The 19,813-nt window shown below is 38.3% G+C and overlaps 1 protein-coding gene across 2 annotated transcripts in view; it reads left to right on the top strand.

Moving 5' to 3' along the window:
* Positions 1–1,235: 1,235 nt before the first annotated feature.
* The window catches only part of LOC136773883 (neuroligin-1-like), an 89,966-nt gene continuing 71,388 nt past the window's right edge, over positions 1,236–19,813 (top strand). For both annotated transcript variants that reach the window (XM_066727821.1, XM_066727822.1), the window contains exons 1-2: positions 1,236–2,199; positions 17,955–18,101. In XM_066727821.1, the coding sequence (XP_066583918.1) occupies positions 1,341–2,199; positions 17,955–18,101 (1,006 nt within the window). In that variant the 5' untranslated portion in view covers positions 1,236–1,340. The remainder of the gene's footprint in view (positions 2,200–17,954; positions 18,102–19,813) is intronic.

Here is a 19,813-nt window from a genome sequence, read left to right as displayed (position 1 = left end):
TATAACATAAATCCGCGTGTGAAGTTAGGTTACGTCGTTATACGTCAATTACTTGGTTCGAACAGGATGGACATGAATGCATATGATTTGAGTTCGATGATGGTTTAATAGTTCAGAAGGTTCTCCCACTGGCGGCAAACCACAGATAGTTTCTCTAACCATGCTGCATGACTGAACCTATATATACCCTTTATCTCTAATTGTTCCTATAAAGCAGCCCTTTAACAATTTCCTTCTTCAAAATTATTATGTCCCACACAACATTCAGAAATTTCATCAATTCCAATTTCCTCCCTAGCTCTCCACTTTTCCAACTTTCCAGTGTAATATACATGTATACTACCCTGTACTCCAATATCTTTTGTCGTCTAACGCACAGCTCGAAAGCACAGAAAATACCTCGAAATTTGTTAATAACTATTTCAAATTCCTCCTTTCCTCCATCCAAGGAACATTCCTGATTCGATCACTCTACCCTACAGCTTTACTTAAAATTCTTTCGGAACTCTTGTCACTCCTTTTTCCAGCCTTAACCCCTTCTTCCACTATTCCATTAATCTTGGGATTAAAACTCAATTAAACTTAAGCTACTCTGATATTCGAAAAATCTCAGGAATTGAAGTTCCCCCTCCCCCCCTCTCTTTTTGCACACATATCTCTCTCCCAAGCATGGCATACACATCCCCCACCCCCTAGTTCATTCCACGCACTAAAACTGAATAAAACGAGCCACTCAAAGATAGAATAAAAATACTATCGAGATATTCTCGTTGAATGGGAAAATATTTTTGTTACAGCGGATCGTAAACGAGGAGAGCGTCGCGAGTGGCAGGAAGCTTCGTGAACAGATTGGAGATCGCGATTCGCCTGATAGGAGTACTGCGGAGCGTAAAAAAGCGCGTAGGAAGAGCGTCCGATAAGGGTTTCAGGTCGCACCTAAGGTTGATTTTACTACTGGAAATGCGTTAGGGTCAACGGGTGCCGATGATCGGGGCTGGGGGATGGTCGGGGGTGGTCGGGGGGTGGTTGAATAGATCCGGAAAGGTAGGTCGGTCGAGGAGGCGGGGAGGGGAAAGGGTCGAGGCGGTCGAGGATGGATATGCAAGATGAAGAGTGTAGACTGGAGGAAGAGGTAAAAAGAGCGAGTGGTTCGGTCTGTTTCGGATTTGGCGGGGAGGTGGTGGTCGGAGGGGGAGGAGGGGAAGGGAGGGGGGAAGAGGGGAAGAGGGCTGGTTGCGCGGAGCGGGGAGTGGAAGGGGCTGCCGGGGGTCGATCGACACACAGGGGAGGGCCCGACAGATGCTGGGCCCGGAAGGGCCAGTCCGCGGCGGCGTGACGCGATGCGGACGTCGTCCTCCTCCTCATCCCCGAGGAAGAGGAAGTGGATACCCCTCTCGCCTCTCCAATCCCGATCATCCAAACGGAGGAATCGTCATGCCGCGAACGAGTGCTGCGAGGATACTGCCACTGGCTCGCTCGATGTTCGCCACGATGTTCCTCGGACTGCTGGGGGCCGTGAAAAGAAGGAAACGCTTCAAGGATCGAGGTTCCATCAGAAACGAGTTCCTACTTTCGAGGAAAATATCAAGCTTGTGTCGTACGCTCTGCGGTGCAACGTGGCTGTTCTCGACGATAAGTGCCGGCTCGACGGAACTGGAGAACAACTCCGCGGGGCTGATGGACTGGGGGTGGAATTTGATTCGACTGGAAGGTCGGGGGGCTCGCTCGGGGGTGAAAAGAGGCTCGTTGGGGGAAGGAGGGCTGTCGCGGGTGGCACGGGAAGGTCGATCGCGACGTTCATTGTCTTCCTCGGTCTTTTGTGCGGACATTGGTATTCCGGAGAAGCAGACGCTCTCGCCGGAAGTCAGAAGTACAGTACGAGGCTGGTGCGAACCAGATACGGAACTTTGCGCGGGGTGGTCGCGAGATCCTCGACGCAGGTGGAAACTTACTACGGCGTACCGTACGCTACACCACCCCTCGGTGCCCTCCGTTATATGCCACCTGTCACCCCCACGCCCTGGCGCGGTACCAAACTCGCCGATACCATTCCACCGGCCTGTCCGCAGCGGCCTCCGGAACCTGATGTCAGCCTGCCTCGCAACCGGCGTGCCTACTTGCAGAGGATGACGCCTTTACTCGCCAATCAAAGCGAAGACTGCCTCTATTTGAACCTCTACGTACCCAAGCCCTCCCATGGTAAGTTTATTTTATTCCAATAATTGTTATAATTTTATTATTATCATAAATGATATTATAGATTATAGTCTGCCTTTACATATATATATATATAAATATTTGTATATTATACATACTTTCCCAACATTCTTAAGTAGGAAATAGTAGAAGTGATACAAAATCCCTTGTATTTCATTGTTGTAGGACAGGATTCATGTATATAAAGGTTGTTTAAATTTATTTATTATTAATTTATTCGTTTTTATAAATACATGTAAGTTTTTATTAAGTACATGTTTTTAATTGAAACTTAAGACATGGTAAAGAAGCAAGAAATACTGCAGATTTCTAAATGGCATTCTTTCTGATCCAATAAAGATGTGTAATACAGTAATGAAGATTGTTGCGAACTCGCTAGAACCACAAGTGAACCAGGATTTAATACCAATTTGATTTTCGTTCATAAATACGGGGCTATCATCGTCATCCTGTTAAATTTATATTAAAAAGGTATTAAATGCGTGGCGATAAAAATGCAGTTTTAGTATATCTCGATTATGAGCATTTTCTGTTTTAAATTATTGATTGGAATTTATCAGAATTAATTGAATAATGGCAATCTGTGTGAGTGTCGGATGTTTGGTACGTAAGAGTACACACATGAACAAAGGTCACACTGGTTAAATTACAGCTAATATTCTTGAAACCGCTAGACCATCGGGTACCAAACTCCGAAGTCTTTTCTGTTTTTCCTCACGCTTCCACAAATGAACTGTCGAACTTATGAAGAGCGGTATGAAATAGGACAAATCTTGCCCATGCTCAACTTTCTTCGGTTCGATTTCATTCTGGGTTAGGAAGTGGAAGCCCCCCACACACATATATAATCTAATCAATTAAGCCAAACGTGAGGACCCTTCGAATTCATGTACCTTAGCATAGCATTCCGACTGCAAATTGCATTCTGTTGATATTAAGCGCGTTTAACATTGGCTTCTTTTTAGAGCAATATTTCCTTCTTATCCACTGAACATTCTTTCCATTTTAAAGATTCGAATTTTATACATTTTAAATAAGAGCGATTTTCTGATTTTGCCTTTATTTGTTTGTATAGTGCATCGCGCTGTTGTGCGGCTCTTTGTAACGGTCGCGTGTAGCGATGTAGCCTTTATCCCTCTCCTAATCAATATTCTTGTTATACAATAAATTATAGTATATACATACCAGGCGAAAATATTTACAAGGTGGGTGCACAAAGTGTGATTAGCGTATCTACATCGATTTTACAGCCTTTTGTTGGTAACACTTTGAATTGTTAATTGCATAAATTTTAGCCGAAAAGTAATATAATAACGTGTTGTCGAATTATCGTAAAAAAAATCGAATCTATATTTGTCGTAATTTCAAAAACATATTAACACATTGCGATCGGGAAACGAGATTTCTCGTTTTTAAAAAAATTACGTACGTCGTTTGTGCACTTTGCTGGTAATTTTTAAGCATTTATTTTAGTTCTATTTTTTACCATAATGGATAATATATTAATTAAACAAATAATAACCGCAGTTTTAATTCACACACCGAAATAGTTTGATTTCATTAAAAATACCCCGATTTATAGACAAGTTTGAGCAAAAATCGCCCGATGGCAATGTGTTAATATACCTAACTGGTTACAATTTAGTAAGATTATAAAATATTTGTTCAAAGAAAATAAAGGAGACTTTTTCGAATAAAATATTTAGTAAAACAATAAATATTTACCCATGTGATATTCTTTAAAACTAACAAAATATGTAGTGGTATTAATAATACATTTTTAACGTTATCAAAATCAATAGTAGATGAAAACAAATATGACTACATTCATATTGTTATTTTAACTAAACGCACATAAGAGAAAATGTTAAATATAGTTTATAATCTTCCTATAACCAAAGATACAATAGACAGTACATTTTCAAGAAAAGCTGGTCACCATCCTATATTCTATTAAAGAAAATAACTTTGTAAAATTGTTTACATTTCAGTTGTTTACAGAGGTACATTTCTATAAAATACAATATACTCTTCAAAAAGAAAAAGAAACATTTAGTAAACACGGCTATTTTAATCATCTTAATATGTTTTTGAAATTACGATAACGAAGCTGAAGCTAGCGGCCGATGCGAGCATTATTGTCATAACTGTACACGTACCATGTTATGCGCCGCGTAAGTAGAAAACGTATATTCTCGCTAGCGCGCCGTATGTAGTCAGACACACTCTACGTGTCCCAGCACGATGCGAGCAAATAAATACAACTCTATACCAACTAAACCGAACACTTGATGAAAAAAAAAATATGGATCTTCTTCGTTATTTAATAGCGAAGAGACCCATATATGTTAAAAACTGGAACCGCCCAAGGAACTTGCCGAAAAAAATTAACAAAACTTACAATGCGCGACCTTTTTATAACGAAGAAGATGCATAAGGTTTAAGTTGGCTGAGGAATTTCCTGTGGCTAGCAGCGGAGTAAAACTTAGCGAATACGTAGAGAAATCTGCAAAAAGGTCGCGCATTGTAAGTTTTGTTAATTTTTTTCGGCAAGTTCCTTGGGCGGTTCCAGTTTTTAACATATAGGGGTCTCTTCGCTATTAAATAACGAAGAAGATCCATATTTTTTTTTTCATCAAGTGTTCGGTTTAGTTGGTATAGAGTTGTATTTATTTGCTCGCATCGTGCTGGGACACGTAGAGTGTGTCTGACTACATACGGCGCGCTAGCGAGAATATACGTTTTCTACTTACGCGGCGCATAACATGGTACGTGTACAGTTATGACAATAATGCTCGCATCGGCCGCTAGCAATCGGCCGCTAGCTTCAGCTTCGTTATCGTAATTTCAAAAACATATTAAGATGATTAAAATAGCCGTGTTTACTAAATGTTTCTTTTTCTTTTTGAAGAGTATATTGTATTTTATAGAAATGTACCTCTGTAAACAACTGAAATGTAAACAATTTTACAAAGTTATTTTCTTTAATAGAATATAGGATGGTGACCAGCTTTTCTTGAAAATGTACTGTCTATTGTATCTTTGGTTATAGGAAGATTATAAACTATATTTAACATTTTCTCTTATGTGCGTTTAGTTAAAATAACAATATGAATGTAGTCATATTTGTTTTCATCTACTATTGATTTTGATAACGTTAAAAATGTATTATTAATACCACTACATATTTTGTTAGTTTTAAAGAATATCACATGGGTAAATATTTATTGTTTTACTAAATATTTTATTCGAAAAAGTCTCCTTTATTTTCTTTGAACAAATATTTTATAATCTTACTAAATTGTAACCAGTTAAGTATATTAAGTTAATTCTAAAGAAATTTTGCCCCAGCGTAGTATTAAATAAGAAATAAGTCGTAGGAATTATGTGACTGTAGATCAGTAGATATTTAAATAGCATGCTTTTTGATCCAATTGACGTAATACGATACACGTGTAAAAAGAGCTGGTATATCATGATCACCACAAGGAATATCTTTGGATATACAATACCAATGAGTGTTCCATTGAGAGTTACAGGGCTGCCTTTATCACGCTATTAAAATATAAGACAAATATTAATTACGTATCGATGTATAAAAAGTAAATTTTTAAAATAAAAGTATTTGAATTTACGTAGCAAGGCCTTGCTTTATATCGATAGGAAAGAGCACAAAATTGAGCATCGGAAATCGGCTCGTAAATCGCCATCCACTGTTTTTTGCAATAACTTTGACAGGCTTGATAAATAACGGTATGTTTAAGGATTTGTGAGTTTTTGCCGCTATCCTGCATTAAAACGAAAATCAAGCTAGTTTTGCAATGTAAAATAAAGCCGAGTGAAAGACTTAGTATAATGATTGTCTTACCGAGGGCCTACCCCAACCAGAAACCACTAATTTATCAATAGGCACATAATGTCATCTTTTTTGGCTTCTGGTAAAACAGCACTTTTAATTGTTGATACTTTTTCCAGTGGTGTCGTTTACTGTTAATAACACGTGCAATTCAATTTTAATTATTACAACAAAAATGAAGATGATGTTACTATGAAAAACAATGCTTTGAAGCACAATTATAGCAATCTTACTCTTAATAAAGCAATATCATGTTGCGAATTTTTCGTAGAGTTGTATTTTTCATGAATAATATTTTTTCGACTGTGGGTGTAAAATTGTTCAATGTATTGTTAATAACTCCCGCAACAATTGTAAGGGTATTGGCTTCATAGAATTCAACACAGCTTGCAGCGGTAAGCACGTAATTTTCATTTAGGATTGGGTATCCGCAAAAGTGATCATTATCGCTTACAGATTGAAGTGATACCGAATCAAAATTAAAATGATCTATAATTTTTGTAATTTTTTTTCAAGTCAGTATTTCATCTGAAAATAGTGGTACTTGCTATAAATGGAAATTCTCCTTCTGGAGAATTTTGTCCGTTCACTGTTCGAGGTTTCACGTTATCTGTAAAATAAATATTAATTCATTTTTGTTAGGGCAACCGACAAAATATCAATATATGGATATATAGTATATGTAAAAAAGGAACCAATCGACAATAAGTGCTTTTACATTTTTAATTTTTTTTTAAACTAGGGCGCAACAAATTTTAAATCTAAAAAAAATATATATTAAAATCTGTTAGGTGGACAATTATTCGTAAACTTATAAGGGAAATATATTATTTCCGACTCAGCTCTATAACATTTCATAATGTAAATTCATTTTTATACAGTATCAAATACCATAACTCCGGATTGGTTTCTTATTTCATAACCAGACTAAAAGCTTTAGAGAGTTTTACAAATAGTTTTATTATTTAATTATCTAAAGTTGGATTAATTTATTCTGTACCTTGCGAAGCTGTCACTAAAGCTAAAAACCACAAAACTGTAATTGCTATGCATGGTCACTCGGATGTGAATGATTGGAAAAGACTATCAGATTCAAACCGAAGTAGTCAACTTATCACAGAGTTGTTATTATCATTAATCACTGATTTTGATTCCAAAGAAATCTTTATTTTAATCTACAGAGTGTCCTAGATTTGTTGGCCAAGAGTTGCAAAATCTAGATAGAAGGGCCGATTCTGAGAGGAAAATACTTATGCAATATTTTAATATTATTCATATTTAATGAGTTACATAACAATGCTTATAGCCTATAGGCCTAACAAACTTACACTTTGATTGAAATTTATATAAATTAACAAACTTGAGCAATATAAAAGAATGTTTTTTTTTATTAAAATTGTCATGTTTCTAAAACCTCTTATAAGATTTTTTAATATTATTATAATATTTACCAAGCTTTATAACAATTTATGCAGACTCTTAGTATATATGTATATTTTGATGTAACTAGAATGATTTTAAAATTTGTTTTCTCTTAAAATCGATAATTCTGCTTATGGTCTTGCAGCTTAGCCAGCAATTTCGAGACACACTGTTTATATATTATTAGATATGATAATAAGAATCAAAAGAAAATTTGCAATTGAGAAAACACTTCATGGTTCTATTGAAAGATATCTTCCTCAAGAACTTTATTTATCGATCTAGTTACGTGTGGATTTTGTCATATGAAAGAATACTAAACTAGGTATTGAAAATGTATAAATCACTAAGACTATATAATAGTAATCATTTTCATCATCAAATTAATAAGAACTTACAGAAATAGTCAGCATACGTCTACTAGAACTAACATTTAAATTCAAATAAACATTTAATTGTAAAGCTGTAATGTTGTTGAAAAATGTGTTGGTATAGTTATCATGGATTACTGCTTATGAGTAAACTTAATAAATTATCAATTGATCACGAAACCAGATAAATCCTAATCGATTGATCTATATTTTCCATAAGAGACTGGTGATTTTCCGATAATATCATCAGATTATATGACCTAGGCTAAATCTAACTCCTTTGATTAAGTTCTGAATATTCTGATTATAAAAAATGATCTTTCTTGTACCATAAGAATTGGAATTTATTACGAGTAATTGGAAAACTGCAATCTTCGATATTTTTTTAGTACGAATGTATCGTAGCCAAGGTTATGTCGGAGCTGAAAATCGCTAGGCCATCGGGTACTCCACTTCGAAGTTTCTTTCACTTTACCGGAGTCGTATGAAAGTACGGGTCATGCCAGCTAGAGAGTTGCGATGTGATGAGAATATCCTCCTCCCACTATGACTCGTAGATGTTCCACAGCATAGTGCCTGGGGTGAGTGTCGTTATACATATAATAGTGGGGGAGCAAATTCCCACTACATCGCCACTCTGTTGCTAGCGTTCAATGCACCTGGGTTTCGTTTTAGACAGGGACTCTGTGCGTGTGTCTTTTCTTTATTTGTGTAACCCACACATTATATAGCCAAAGGCGAAGGCTCTACGCATCCTTCTATAATCTAGCATTTGGATTCCAAATTGCATTCTATACATTCCAAAGTTTTGTGTATCAGGCCTCTTTACATGTTTCCTTTATATCCAGTACGATCTCCTTATTTGGTATTGTAATTTAATTTATTCCAACTAAGCGAATTTTTTAAACATATATTTATTTTTTTCAATAACGTTACCGCATTCGCAACATTGTGCGAGTCTGTATCGACCGTATAGACCTGCCGTGTTCCGAATTTGAATATAATTAAATGGAAAAGGCTCAGAGAGTATTTAATAAATACATCAGGATTAGTCATTTTGGACAATTCATGATTTGTGATTTCTATAGCTCTATTCTTGTTGGTTTCGTGTTTAATCATATAATTCCTAGGCCATTGGCTTTTGAGCAGAACAGCTAATTAAATAATACATAACGAATTAAAGCAAATTATTTCGAATAATTCAAACTCAGCTAAATACACAGTGAGTTATTAGACTAAATAGTACTGTTTAATTATCGAATCGAAAGGAACAATATTATTAAAAAATATATTTTATTGTAGGTATAATCAATCAAAATAATATCAGCTTAAAAGATAGTCGTATCTCAACAGTTTTTTAAAGTTTCATACACGCTATAGATACTATAATTTTTCACTATACTAATGATTTTTATATTTATTTTTCATTAAAAATTTGACTTAGTATCTCACTGGTCTAATAATAAACAATACACACCTTCTTATTTATTATAAATCAAAATTATAAACAAAAGCTCAATGCGTAAATTTATATGAGTATATACTTCTGATATTATACAATTCGATAAAATTAACATACTGTAAGTTTAGTACATGCAAATTTATAAAAACTTAGTCAACTAAGCTGAGAGAAAGATCTTCCTTACTGCGTATATCTGTTTAGATGCATTAGAGTACGACTCAAGACCATTGAATTATTATGCTAAATTATTTATTAGCACGTATCGATCTCAGCAGTGAAATTACAATTCTGTTCACACAAAGTATAGTGTATATATAATATATAGAATGGATGAAGATTAAGGAGATAAATGAGCTCGAGCGCTAAAGAAATACATATATAGATGAAGATCCTCGTCGAAGTAAGAGATTGATGTTTGGCTATGAGAATCTCCAGGTGTATGGAGGCGAGAAGTGCAGGTTGCTGGAGTCAGCGAAATCGCGCGATACAAAGGCGAGTAAGAAGTGTCGCGCGGGTGCCAGCAGGAAAATCGAGGGGATAATCGAGCGCCATGCGAAATCTTGCAAACTTGGCGAAAAGGAGGGGCTGGGGAAAGGGGGAGGATCATTTTGCGAAGAGAGAAGTGTGCACGTGCGCAAATTGCTCCGCGTAGAAGCTGCAGACCCATAAATACACAGCCCAGAGTTCCCCTCCTACTCCCCCTAGACCTTTCTTTGAACGACGAAATTTGAGAAAGAAAGCCGAGCAACGACAAAAGAATCCATCGATCGTGCTGCAGGACGTGACGAACTAGCCGAAAAGAGCCGAGCGGAGGAGCTTCTGATGGTGAAAATAATAATATAACCACCGTGGAAAAATATAGCCGTGGAAAGAAGAAGCCACGGGATGATGGGGTAGGGAATAATAAATAAACGCAGAAATGTGCGATAAGAGCTCGAACGAAGGAGAAAAATTGTTGGGGAGGAGGGGGTGGGAGAAAGATGAGGAAAGTGGTAAAACCAGTCAGCGGTATGGACGGTAATGGAGAAAATCAGGGCGGGAGGGTAGGAGGATCATATATAGACTAGCTGGTGCGCGGGAAAGAAGAATCTAGAGAAGGGGTAGAAGCGCAGAGAGCGTGTTTTTAACAAGGCTACATTACGACTTTTCACCACTGCTTGTCTTCAAGAATCAGAGTTATTTCCTTGCGAAGTCTCCCTTGGCTTTTTTCAACTCAAAAGGAGTTTCTTACGGCAGAAGTATCAACGAATTTCCGAGAAAATTACAATCTACTTTACCAAAGTTTCCTCGTCAATTTCGTTTATACACCTGCAGGAATACACGAGTGGAAAATGTTGGAATGAGAAATTAGCTGAAACTCGCGCGATGATTATTTTTTATTCTCCAGGGAGGATTTGTTTGTGTTTGTAGACGCGACGATGACTTTATCGGATAAATCTCTGCAGAGGAGGAATGGAAAGTCGGTGAGATCCGGCGAATAATTGGCGTGTGGAGCGAGAACGGATAACGCGGCAAGCATATTCTTCGTTAGTTGGCTGAAATTGGAAAACGATGACGCTTGTGACGCGAGGCTAATATTTCTGCGTGAATTCAAGCTGTGGTGCAAGCTGTGTGTGTGTGTGTGTGTGTGGTGGAGCGGTAAGCGTGAGAGAACGTGTGTAGGTGTGTGTATATACCCATGCACCGACCAAGGGTACACAGGAGGAACGAGTGGGAGCTCCCGCGAGATCAGAGTGGGATGTGGAAAGCAGAATGGATGATAAGGCGTGGCAAGTGAAGAGGGTTTTGCGAAATCGCAATTGCCACTATATGATGTTTCGCACCGATGAAAATAGCTGAAAACGCAGCTTGAAATTTTTATTGTTCCGAAAACGACTATATGGCTTTAACTCGCCTTATATAAGATCATAAATCTCTCTTTATTGCCATTTCTCGAATAATCTTTACTCATTTTTATTTCGATTCTTACTCAACGCATCTATATATATATATATATATATATATATATATATATATATATATATACGCAGACGCTTTATACACATTTTATTATATATATATATATATAGTCTAACTGCTATATATTGGTAAAAGTTTTCTTTTCGCGAGATGCAGTTGCAGGCTATTTATTATATGCTACCATTGGACTGTGAAAGAATAGAGTGAAATTTTACAGGCGAGGAGACGAAAAGAGAGAATCTTGTCACACCCTTTCAGTCACTGTGATATTCTCCTTTGTCTCCACGCGCCAGAAACCTTACCTGCTCCACTTTTGATTCTCTCCTCGCGATAAGAACTGCGCTATTTACCCTGCGATAGGATTCGCAATATTGTACGGAACGTTTCGATTCTTTCGCGAAGCTCGTGCTAGCACGCAAACTTATATAATACGTATATAAAAGTGGAACATTTTCTGCTCTTATACCGGACGTCATAAATTTTTTCGGACATTCGCTTTCCGATTTCCGACACACTTTTATATTTCCCAGTTCTTGGCACTGTTCTACATCAGTAAATTTGCACGATTGTATATTTTCTCCCTTAACGATAGTCCAGTTTTACGAGAAATGCAAATCGTCCAAACTTGTACGAATCTTTATATAAGGAGGATAATCAGGATCGTTGTCAATAATTGTTTGAAAAAATAAAAGCGTAGGAATTAATGGGAATGACTTAATGGGAGCAGAGCTTGGATCTGACAAAAGTCCGATGGCTGGATAATGGAAACTTTTTTGCATTTTCATTATTCAGTCTGCGAGGTCGGTTATTAATTTCTCACTTCTATTTTTCCACTTTGATTTTCCAATCTCGGGCGAGCTAGCTGGGGAATGAAACAACTTTGCGATGGAGGAGGCGTACTACTTTCACGTGGCCAGACACGTAAGAGGCTTAGCTTTCCCCGTTGGACTCGCTACTCGCTACGAATAATCTGCAGGGTGGCACGTACATATGTGCACGGGACATAAATTTACTTTAAAGGGAAACTCCTAAAGCTCGGCTATACGTATTACATACAAAGAAATCCAAGGAAGTTTACATATCACCTCGTCTCGCCTGGCTTTACCACTTTTTTTATACTCCCCAATAGCGACACACTCTCGTCACTTTATTGCCAGCGCTAAAGCGCAAAATCTTCCTACGCAGTGTCAAATAAAATCTTATCACGATTTTCCGATAAGATATCACTTGTTTCATTACATCGTTAAATCCAAATTTCATGAGTCATTTTTCCAACAGAATTTTCTCTTCTTTATCTATTTATATATATATATATATTTTTTTTCGTAAAGAGAAATGAAGTAGGAAAATTTGCGTTGACCAGATTCGAAGAAGAAGCTCGGTCCGGGCTAGTTATTTCGCGGAAGAACGAATGAAAAGTGGCGAATTTTGGCAAGCTGCTTGAACGTAATACCCGGGACTGTAATAACAGTCTATTCCACGTGGTTTTATACGCGCAATATATTTTGCTCGGCGTAGCTTCCTGCGACTTCCTTCCTCTCTTCCTTCCTGAATATAATCCAGGCTGTAAGCTAGCCGGGACTCGCGATGGTAATACTTTTTCGCGGGGATCTATGGGAAACATCAGGGTGCTGCACGTGGAAGCGTAATGCCACCGACATAATTAGACGCTTACGTGGGAAAGGGCCTGATGCACGCCAAATGCAATAATCATAAAAATTTCTGAATGCACAACTAAAACCTGACAAATTCCCTGCTACATTGTATTTGACAAATTTTAATGACTGCAGATTAATGGACAACACAATATTCTATAACGGTTGAGCCATTTACTACGTATATATTATTATTAAATTTTAGTCTTATTAATTTAGTTATTAATAATAAATGAAATATTATATGGCGGATTATAATGTCGAAGGATCAATACGCGGTATCGAAATAGGAGGTTAAGCGGCAACGATTCCAATTATTAACAGATATGGAGCGACGAGGTAAGCTTAAGCCTCTCTTCCGTTCCGTGACGACGTGAGATTTTCATTCTGCTAACAAAGCGACCATGCGGGTTCTTCGTAAGTGTTTGCGCGTGTATGTGTGCGTGAGCGTACGTGCCTCGTACCGGGGTCTCCATGAGATAGATAATGCAGGTCTCGAGAGTTGGGTGGGTGCAGCGAGGGCTGCATAATAAGCCGTATTCAAGCCTCTCGCTCGCGTATCTTTCAAACCATGGAAGACGCGACGGGATAAATGACGTAGCGCGCAAGAATACGTTTAATACGCGAGACTCGAGAAAGAACGGCACAAAAATAGGAAGAATTACCCCTGAAAGCTCAACAGCTAGATTGCCCTTTCAATTCCCCTCCCCTTCATCTCCTTTTCCGACTATCATCAATTTTATTTCTGCCACGACCACGCACATTATTTAAATCCAGCTTGTTAAATAATAATAACATATATATACTGCAAAGTGTAACGGTAATGTGCGATAAGAATTTAAAGACGTCCGCAAAGAATTAATATATATATATATATTAATTTGTATTAAATGTTTCTGGACTTCCACTTGCTTCGTACTTCTCGAAAGCCAATCTTAGATACAATTTTAAAGACGATGTAACCTTCTATAAACAGCAAAAGAGACAGAAATGAAATTTAATTACATTTTAAATAAATCGAGTAGAGTACTTTATATTTTTCATTTCTCCTAAGAACCACGTAAGAATTTTATGAGTCAGAGTATCTCGATTAATTTTTCGAGGAATTAAGATATAGAAAATTCTTGGAGAAATTAATTAAGATACTTTAGCTGATTCAAATATTCCTACGCGGATCTTTGAAACGAAGAAGAAATGAAAACAACGAAACTTGATTGATTTATTTTTATGATATAAACGAGCATTGTCTCAATCATGATTTATTCCTATATACGAAGGGTATATAATCTTTTGTTTTATTATTTGCAAAAATATCTTCCGGGATGATGGTATCAAGTGGGAGACCAGATATCAGACGATAAAAAATGTTTGTAGCGATATTTTGCATCCACCCTTAAATTTTTACGGTACATTACAATTACACCCTGTATATAAGTAAAAGAATGCACATAGCTCAAGGGAGAAATGTTTTGTAAGGAACTATATAGGGAGAGGGTGGAGGCATTTGTCGATAATCTTGTATATTTATTTAGGATTGGAGTGTATCAAAAGCTGTGCCAGGGATCATAAGTTAAATAGCAGGAGGAGTTCGCGACGGTTTTGCAGCTTAGTAAGATTCGATATTGGATTGAAGCTGGCCAATCAGGAGAGGATTGGAGCTGCTGCTGCTGCTGCGTGGGAGAAGAGGAAGCAGCGGAACCAGATGCGTTGCCTCTTCAATTCCGTAGTGCATTGCAGTCGATTATTCGATCCACGAGAGAGAACCTGCAAGCACCGCGGAAGTGAGGGGGCCTCGCGTCGCCTCCTCGCCTTCCCCCCCCCCCCCCCCCCCAGGGATCATCCGATACTTCATCTTCATCGAAAGACGAGAACCCAGCGGGAAAAATGAAGATGACGAGAGAAGAAAAAGGAGAGGAGGGAAAACTAGGAGGGGAAGCGACGAAGAGCTAAAGCGAAGTTGAGTCAGAGTTCAACTTGGTTGACCTCGCACAACCCCATTACGACTGGCTCCCATCCGATCCTTCATGATTTCCGAGCTAAAACTCTCTTCCTTAAAGATATATAGAGAGCTCGCTATTAAAACTTATAGCTGGAATTGTCGCTGAAGCGTTCAAATACTAACAACCGAGTCTCTATAAATAATCGCGCAATTAGTTTCCTATATATATATATATATATACACTGTATATTTTATATCTTATCCCAGGATACTGCAAGTCCTGCACCAATCTTCGCAATAGCTGACGGAAGAAATAACGAAAAATGCTGGATTCCTGTAATTTATCGATATACATTCTTTTTCCAGTTGGCGATGTCAATGAATATCCTGTTTTGTTAAGTTCGACATTTTTGGCGCTCGTAAAAATGTTAAGTTAAGCGATATCCTTGGGGAATGGAACTGGGACGCTGCTGGAAATAATGTTGCGTTCCAGTTCGAGGGGAAAGTTGGTAACTCGATAAGAACAAGATGTATCTATAAATGCGCAACAATGCAAACTTTATATAAGAAGATGAAAGATTAATTCTTGGCGAAGGAATTTGCCAGTTTCGCTAAACTTTTTAACACTGTCCTTATACAACCCCCTATATTTTTGGCAAATCCGTCAATACGAAAACCTCGCCTCTTCCTTAATAATGGCTTTAAAATCTCGCTTTAAGAAGCTTTTATCGGTCCCGTGAATTTTCTCGCATTTCTGATATCCATTAAATATGAAATGGCGGAAGGATGTTGAAAGTCCGTTATAAGGATTAGAATAAGAATATTTTACGACATCATACCGTACCATTACCCGAGGTGGATTAAAATTTCCACCAAAAAAATTCAATATCGCAAGATATAAATTAGGAATCCTATATTTTAGGAGCGTTACAAGTTTTATGCGTTACCAGCCTTTCCATTTGCATTTCTGTCCGTGCATGTTAATTTCAATAAAGAATCCATTGATTACTTCGTTACAACTGAATCAATAATATAGACATTTATCTTTTTCCCTTTCCTAAGTAGCTTAGGTTCATTAACTATATAATCTCTTCCATTGCTACTTATAGCTGCGATTATACCGGAAATCGCTTTAACGAGCAACGGAAAAGCTTCTGTTAACTAATAGCTTTGATAAGCTATGGAGAAACCTCATTTTCACGTTCATACAAAATTTATAATTAAACGTGTTTCACAAAAAACCTGTAGCCTATTTATTCACTCAACAAAATGGATTTCATAACAAAACAATTATACGCTCAATTATAAAATAAACTTGGTAATTGTAAAATAAAATCTCTTTATCCTATTACAGCGTAATGTATATTTAATGAAAATGCAAACAGTGTGGCGAGTATTGCAATAGTCACGCACCCTGATGATGTTAGAATAAAATGGTGTTGAAGAGCTTTTAATTGTACAAAAAAATCATCGTTTCGTATCGAGCCAAGTGTATCATCGCGGGTTATATGTGTATCTATCGCGATCACTTCCGTTTGAAAGTGAGTTATGCGTGTAATGAATAAAGCGAATACGAGCAGTAGTATAATCAGTGCTTAATCCGACAGCGTCAAGCATATAAATTGTATATTAATCCGGCAGTAGTCACGCATGGAAATTCATTGTTTCAGCCATCTTTACTAATGCATAATAATCGTATTATTCCTCGATTTAAATTACATTCGGTAGTTTGTTTAAATTTGTTTAAATTACAAGTTAGAGCGAGAGAGAGAGAGAGAGAGAAATTGGTGATCGGAGACGCTGTTTTTGGCTTTGAAGTAGATTGTAGTACAGAGGTTCTCAGTTAATTGGGAAATCGCGTTAGATCGAAGTTGTAAGCAAGGCTGAGGTAGCGGCTGAAACTGAGAAGCTTGCAGCGTGTATGGTGATAGTCGTAGCGTGTCTGTCGTGTCAGTTGGTTACCGCAGCCGCGTGCCAGCCAAGGTAACGCTCAGGGCTGTCAGGATCAACCGCAACAGGTGGACTCGTCTCATCTCGTCTAGTTTCCCTTGTATACCGACATTGCTACTCCTCGTACCTTGGCGATTATGTCAATTCATGAATTAGGCGCTTCCTCGCGGTAACGATAAGGCTCGTCTATATGTACCAAAATCAAAATTTTATTTAACTCGCTCATCAAATCTCACGCACCACCTCCAATCCCAACGGGATAACGATCTTATCAAGAAAATTAATATTCCTAAACTTGCAGCTGTGTGCGAAGGCACAATTTCATTTTCTCCCTCGTGCCCAACAATTTTCTCAGTTTCTCCGCGATCGATCCTGCAGAGCTCCTGTAAAAAGGAAATTCTAGGAGGTTTTTTTGCCAGTTAATACCATTTGTAGATATAGACCAGGAAAGCAGGGCGATGAGAAGTGTCGGAGAATCGATATAGAGAAGGGGCGCAAAGTTAGATCGTTACACAATGTCAAACGAAGTCAAAGATGGTGGCTGCGTACAATTTAGCAAGAACGATAAAAACGAATACGGCCCGCGGGATTAGCCTCGTCTGATGGGAAAACTCGGAAAGGGGAAAAAAGGAGGGAGGAAAAAGTCAAACAAGAGAGAGAGAGAGAGAGAGAGAGAGTGCTGGAAAAAAAGAAGAAGGAATATAGCTATAGGTTTTCGTGCGGCTTGGAAAAAATTTCAGAGTTTTATGGCTATATCGATACTTTGACAGGGACAATTTCTTCTGGTCGTATATCGGATAGCCATAAATCCCTTCTTTATCTCTGTAAGTTTCGACGCGTACCTACCACTGCCAGACAAATTATAATATCGTTTAGACAAATATTGCTGGAAAATGCTGATACGTTCTGGCCTAGGCTCTTACACTCGATAAATTTATTTAGCACGTTGCCTTTTACCCATAGTCGATATTTCCTTGCTTGATTCTCTTGATATTAACGCAGTTCCGTTCAAAGGATTTCAAAGAATTCAGGAGCATTGGGCGGGAATTTGCAATGAAAAATTCCAATGAGCCAATGGCAAGTGCTGTTTGATGAAGAGATCGTTTGTTCTTTGATATTTCAGGTAGTTCGATGGAATTGCTGCCAACCGTGCTGCTGATCCACGGTGACTCTTACTCGTGGGGAGCCGGAAATTCGCTGGACGGGACAGCACTGGCTGCCCACGGACGTTTGATAGTGGTCTCCATCAATTTTCGCCTCGGGGTGCTCGGTGAGTCTCTAACAATTCTTTGCCCTACATTCCCTCGCGTTCCACTGGCACATTTAATGCCTCGCAGTCCCGCACACGTTTACACGCGCTTAACATCCAGCCCTACCAATAACCCCCTCGGCCAAACTTGCTCCAATTTCACCGAGTCCTCCTCGCGAACATCTGCCCGCGACAATAATACGCTTTATCCAAACCAAACTTACAATCGTATTTTTATCAACAAACCCATGCAACTACATAGTATATTCTCCGAATATTACCGCTTTACCAGTTTCCTTTTACAATACAAGCGCGCAAAGTTTCATAATATACTCCCCCTCCCCCCAACCCAACTTATTGAAAATTTCACCCGAGTTAATGTTTCGGCAAATGCACCCTTCTCCCATTAAACTTTTCGATTTGTCGTAATTCAAACTTCTCTTGCAGTGTAAATTCACATGGCAGCTCAGTTTCCCTGCAAATGCCTTTGTGAAAAGGACAAGTATGATTTGCTGCAAGAATATAGCTTTGTCCCACTTTCCAAATATCCTTTTCTTTCTGACAAATCTCAGCCGGATTTTCATTACACCAAATTCAAAGGCTGCACTCTCTCGATGGTAATTTTATATAATAGTTGATAACGGTGGACAAGGGATGGTGAAAGTATACATATAACGGAGCGTTGGCTAATAAGGAGTGGAAGTAACTTACGTGTAAGAGTGCTCTTTTGCATATTTTATGTTGCAATCAAGCCGGCGAATGAGTGTAGGGACAGGGAGGAGGGAGGGGTTGAATTGGACCTTCCTTATACTGATTCTCGAAATCATGAAGGGGCGACAAAGCTTTTGCCTTGGAGGAGCTTTCACGTGCGATGAGAGACGTATATTTTGCGAAACGACGCTCTTTCAGCTATATATATGTATATTAACGCTTTGCGAGCTTTTCCATAAGTCCGCCTTTGCTTCCCTTTGCACGCGCGCCTCTATGAAAAGCGGCGACTTTCAAAACGGAAATAGCAGCAGAGGAATCTTAATCGTGGATAAAGCGAGATGGGAGACAAATGGAAGCTGGATAATAAGGCTGGAGGGAAGGCCAATTGGAACGGTGAGACCTTGCACTTTTCAAGGACGTTGCAAGGTCAAACAGCTGCATTTTTCCAGGCAATACGACAAATGCACGGACGCAAATCGGGTCACTGCAAATAACTTTTACCCATGCGATAAAATTCTGTCCTCTGTCAAACGTGCATAGGTCAAAGGTTAAACGTCCCCCCGTATTTTCCGTCCACGCTTCAGCAATGTTATCCCTACCCCTCTTAATGCTATTCCTGAGGAAATAATCCTTTTGCTCCATCGTATTTACAGTTTTATTTTCGCCAGTCATTTCCTCGTGAAAATATTTGCAACTGCTGAAATTTCGAGTGAGACTATATAGGAGAAATTGGGTCAGCTTTAAAAAGTGAAAGGCGAGATGGTGGTAGATGAGAATCAAGTGTGAAGTTTGCTCGGGGTTGTGTCAGTCTTGACTAAAACCATCCCCGAATAGATCCTTTCATATTAAGTCTTTACGCTCTATTTCCTCCGCGATTTGTAACATTTTTTCATCGGGTCAGCTATATAGATCTCCACCGATCGTCCATCTTCGCTTTTGACATATTTCATCTTTATGATTCATCGATTTAACTGACACTCTTGAAATGTTTCACAATTGCTAACGACGTCAGCTTGGAATAG

This window comes from Prorops nasuta, unplaced genomic scaffold, assembly GCF_024137725.1.
Source record: "Prorops nasuta isolate Cenicafe-Biocafe unplaced genomic scaffold, Cenicafe_Pnas_1.2 PNAS00005, whole genome shotgun sequence".
NCBI classification, from domain to species: Eukaryota; Metazoa; Arthropoda; class Insecta; order Hymenoptera; family Bethylidae; genus Prorops; species Prorops nasuta.
The sequence above is the reverse complement of the archived record's forward strand: the minus strand, read 5'-3'. Positions and strand labels throughout refer to the sequence as shown.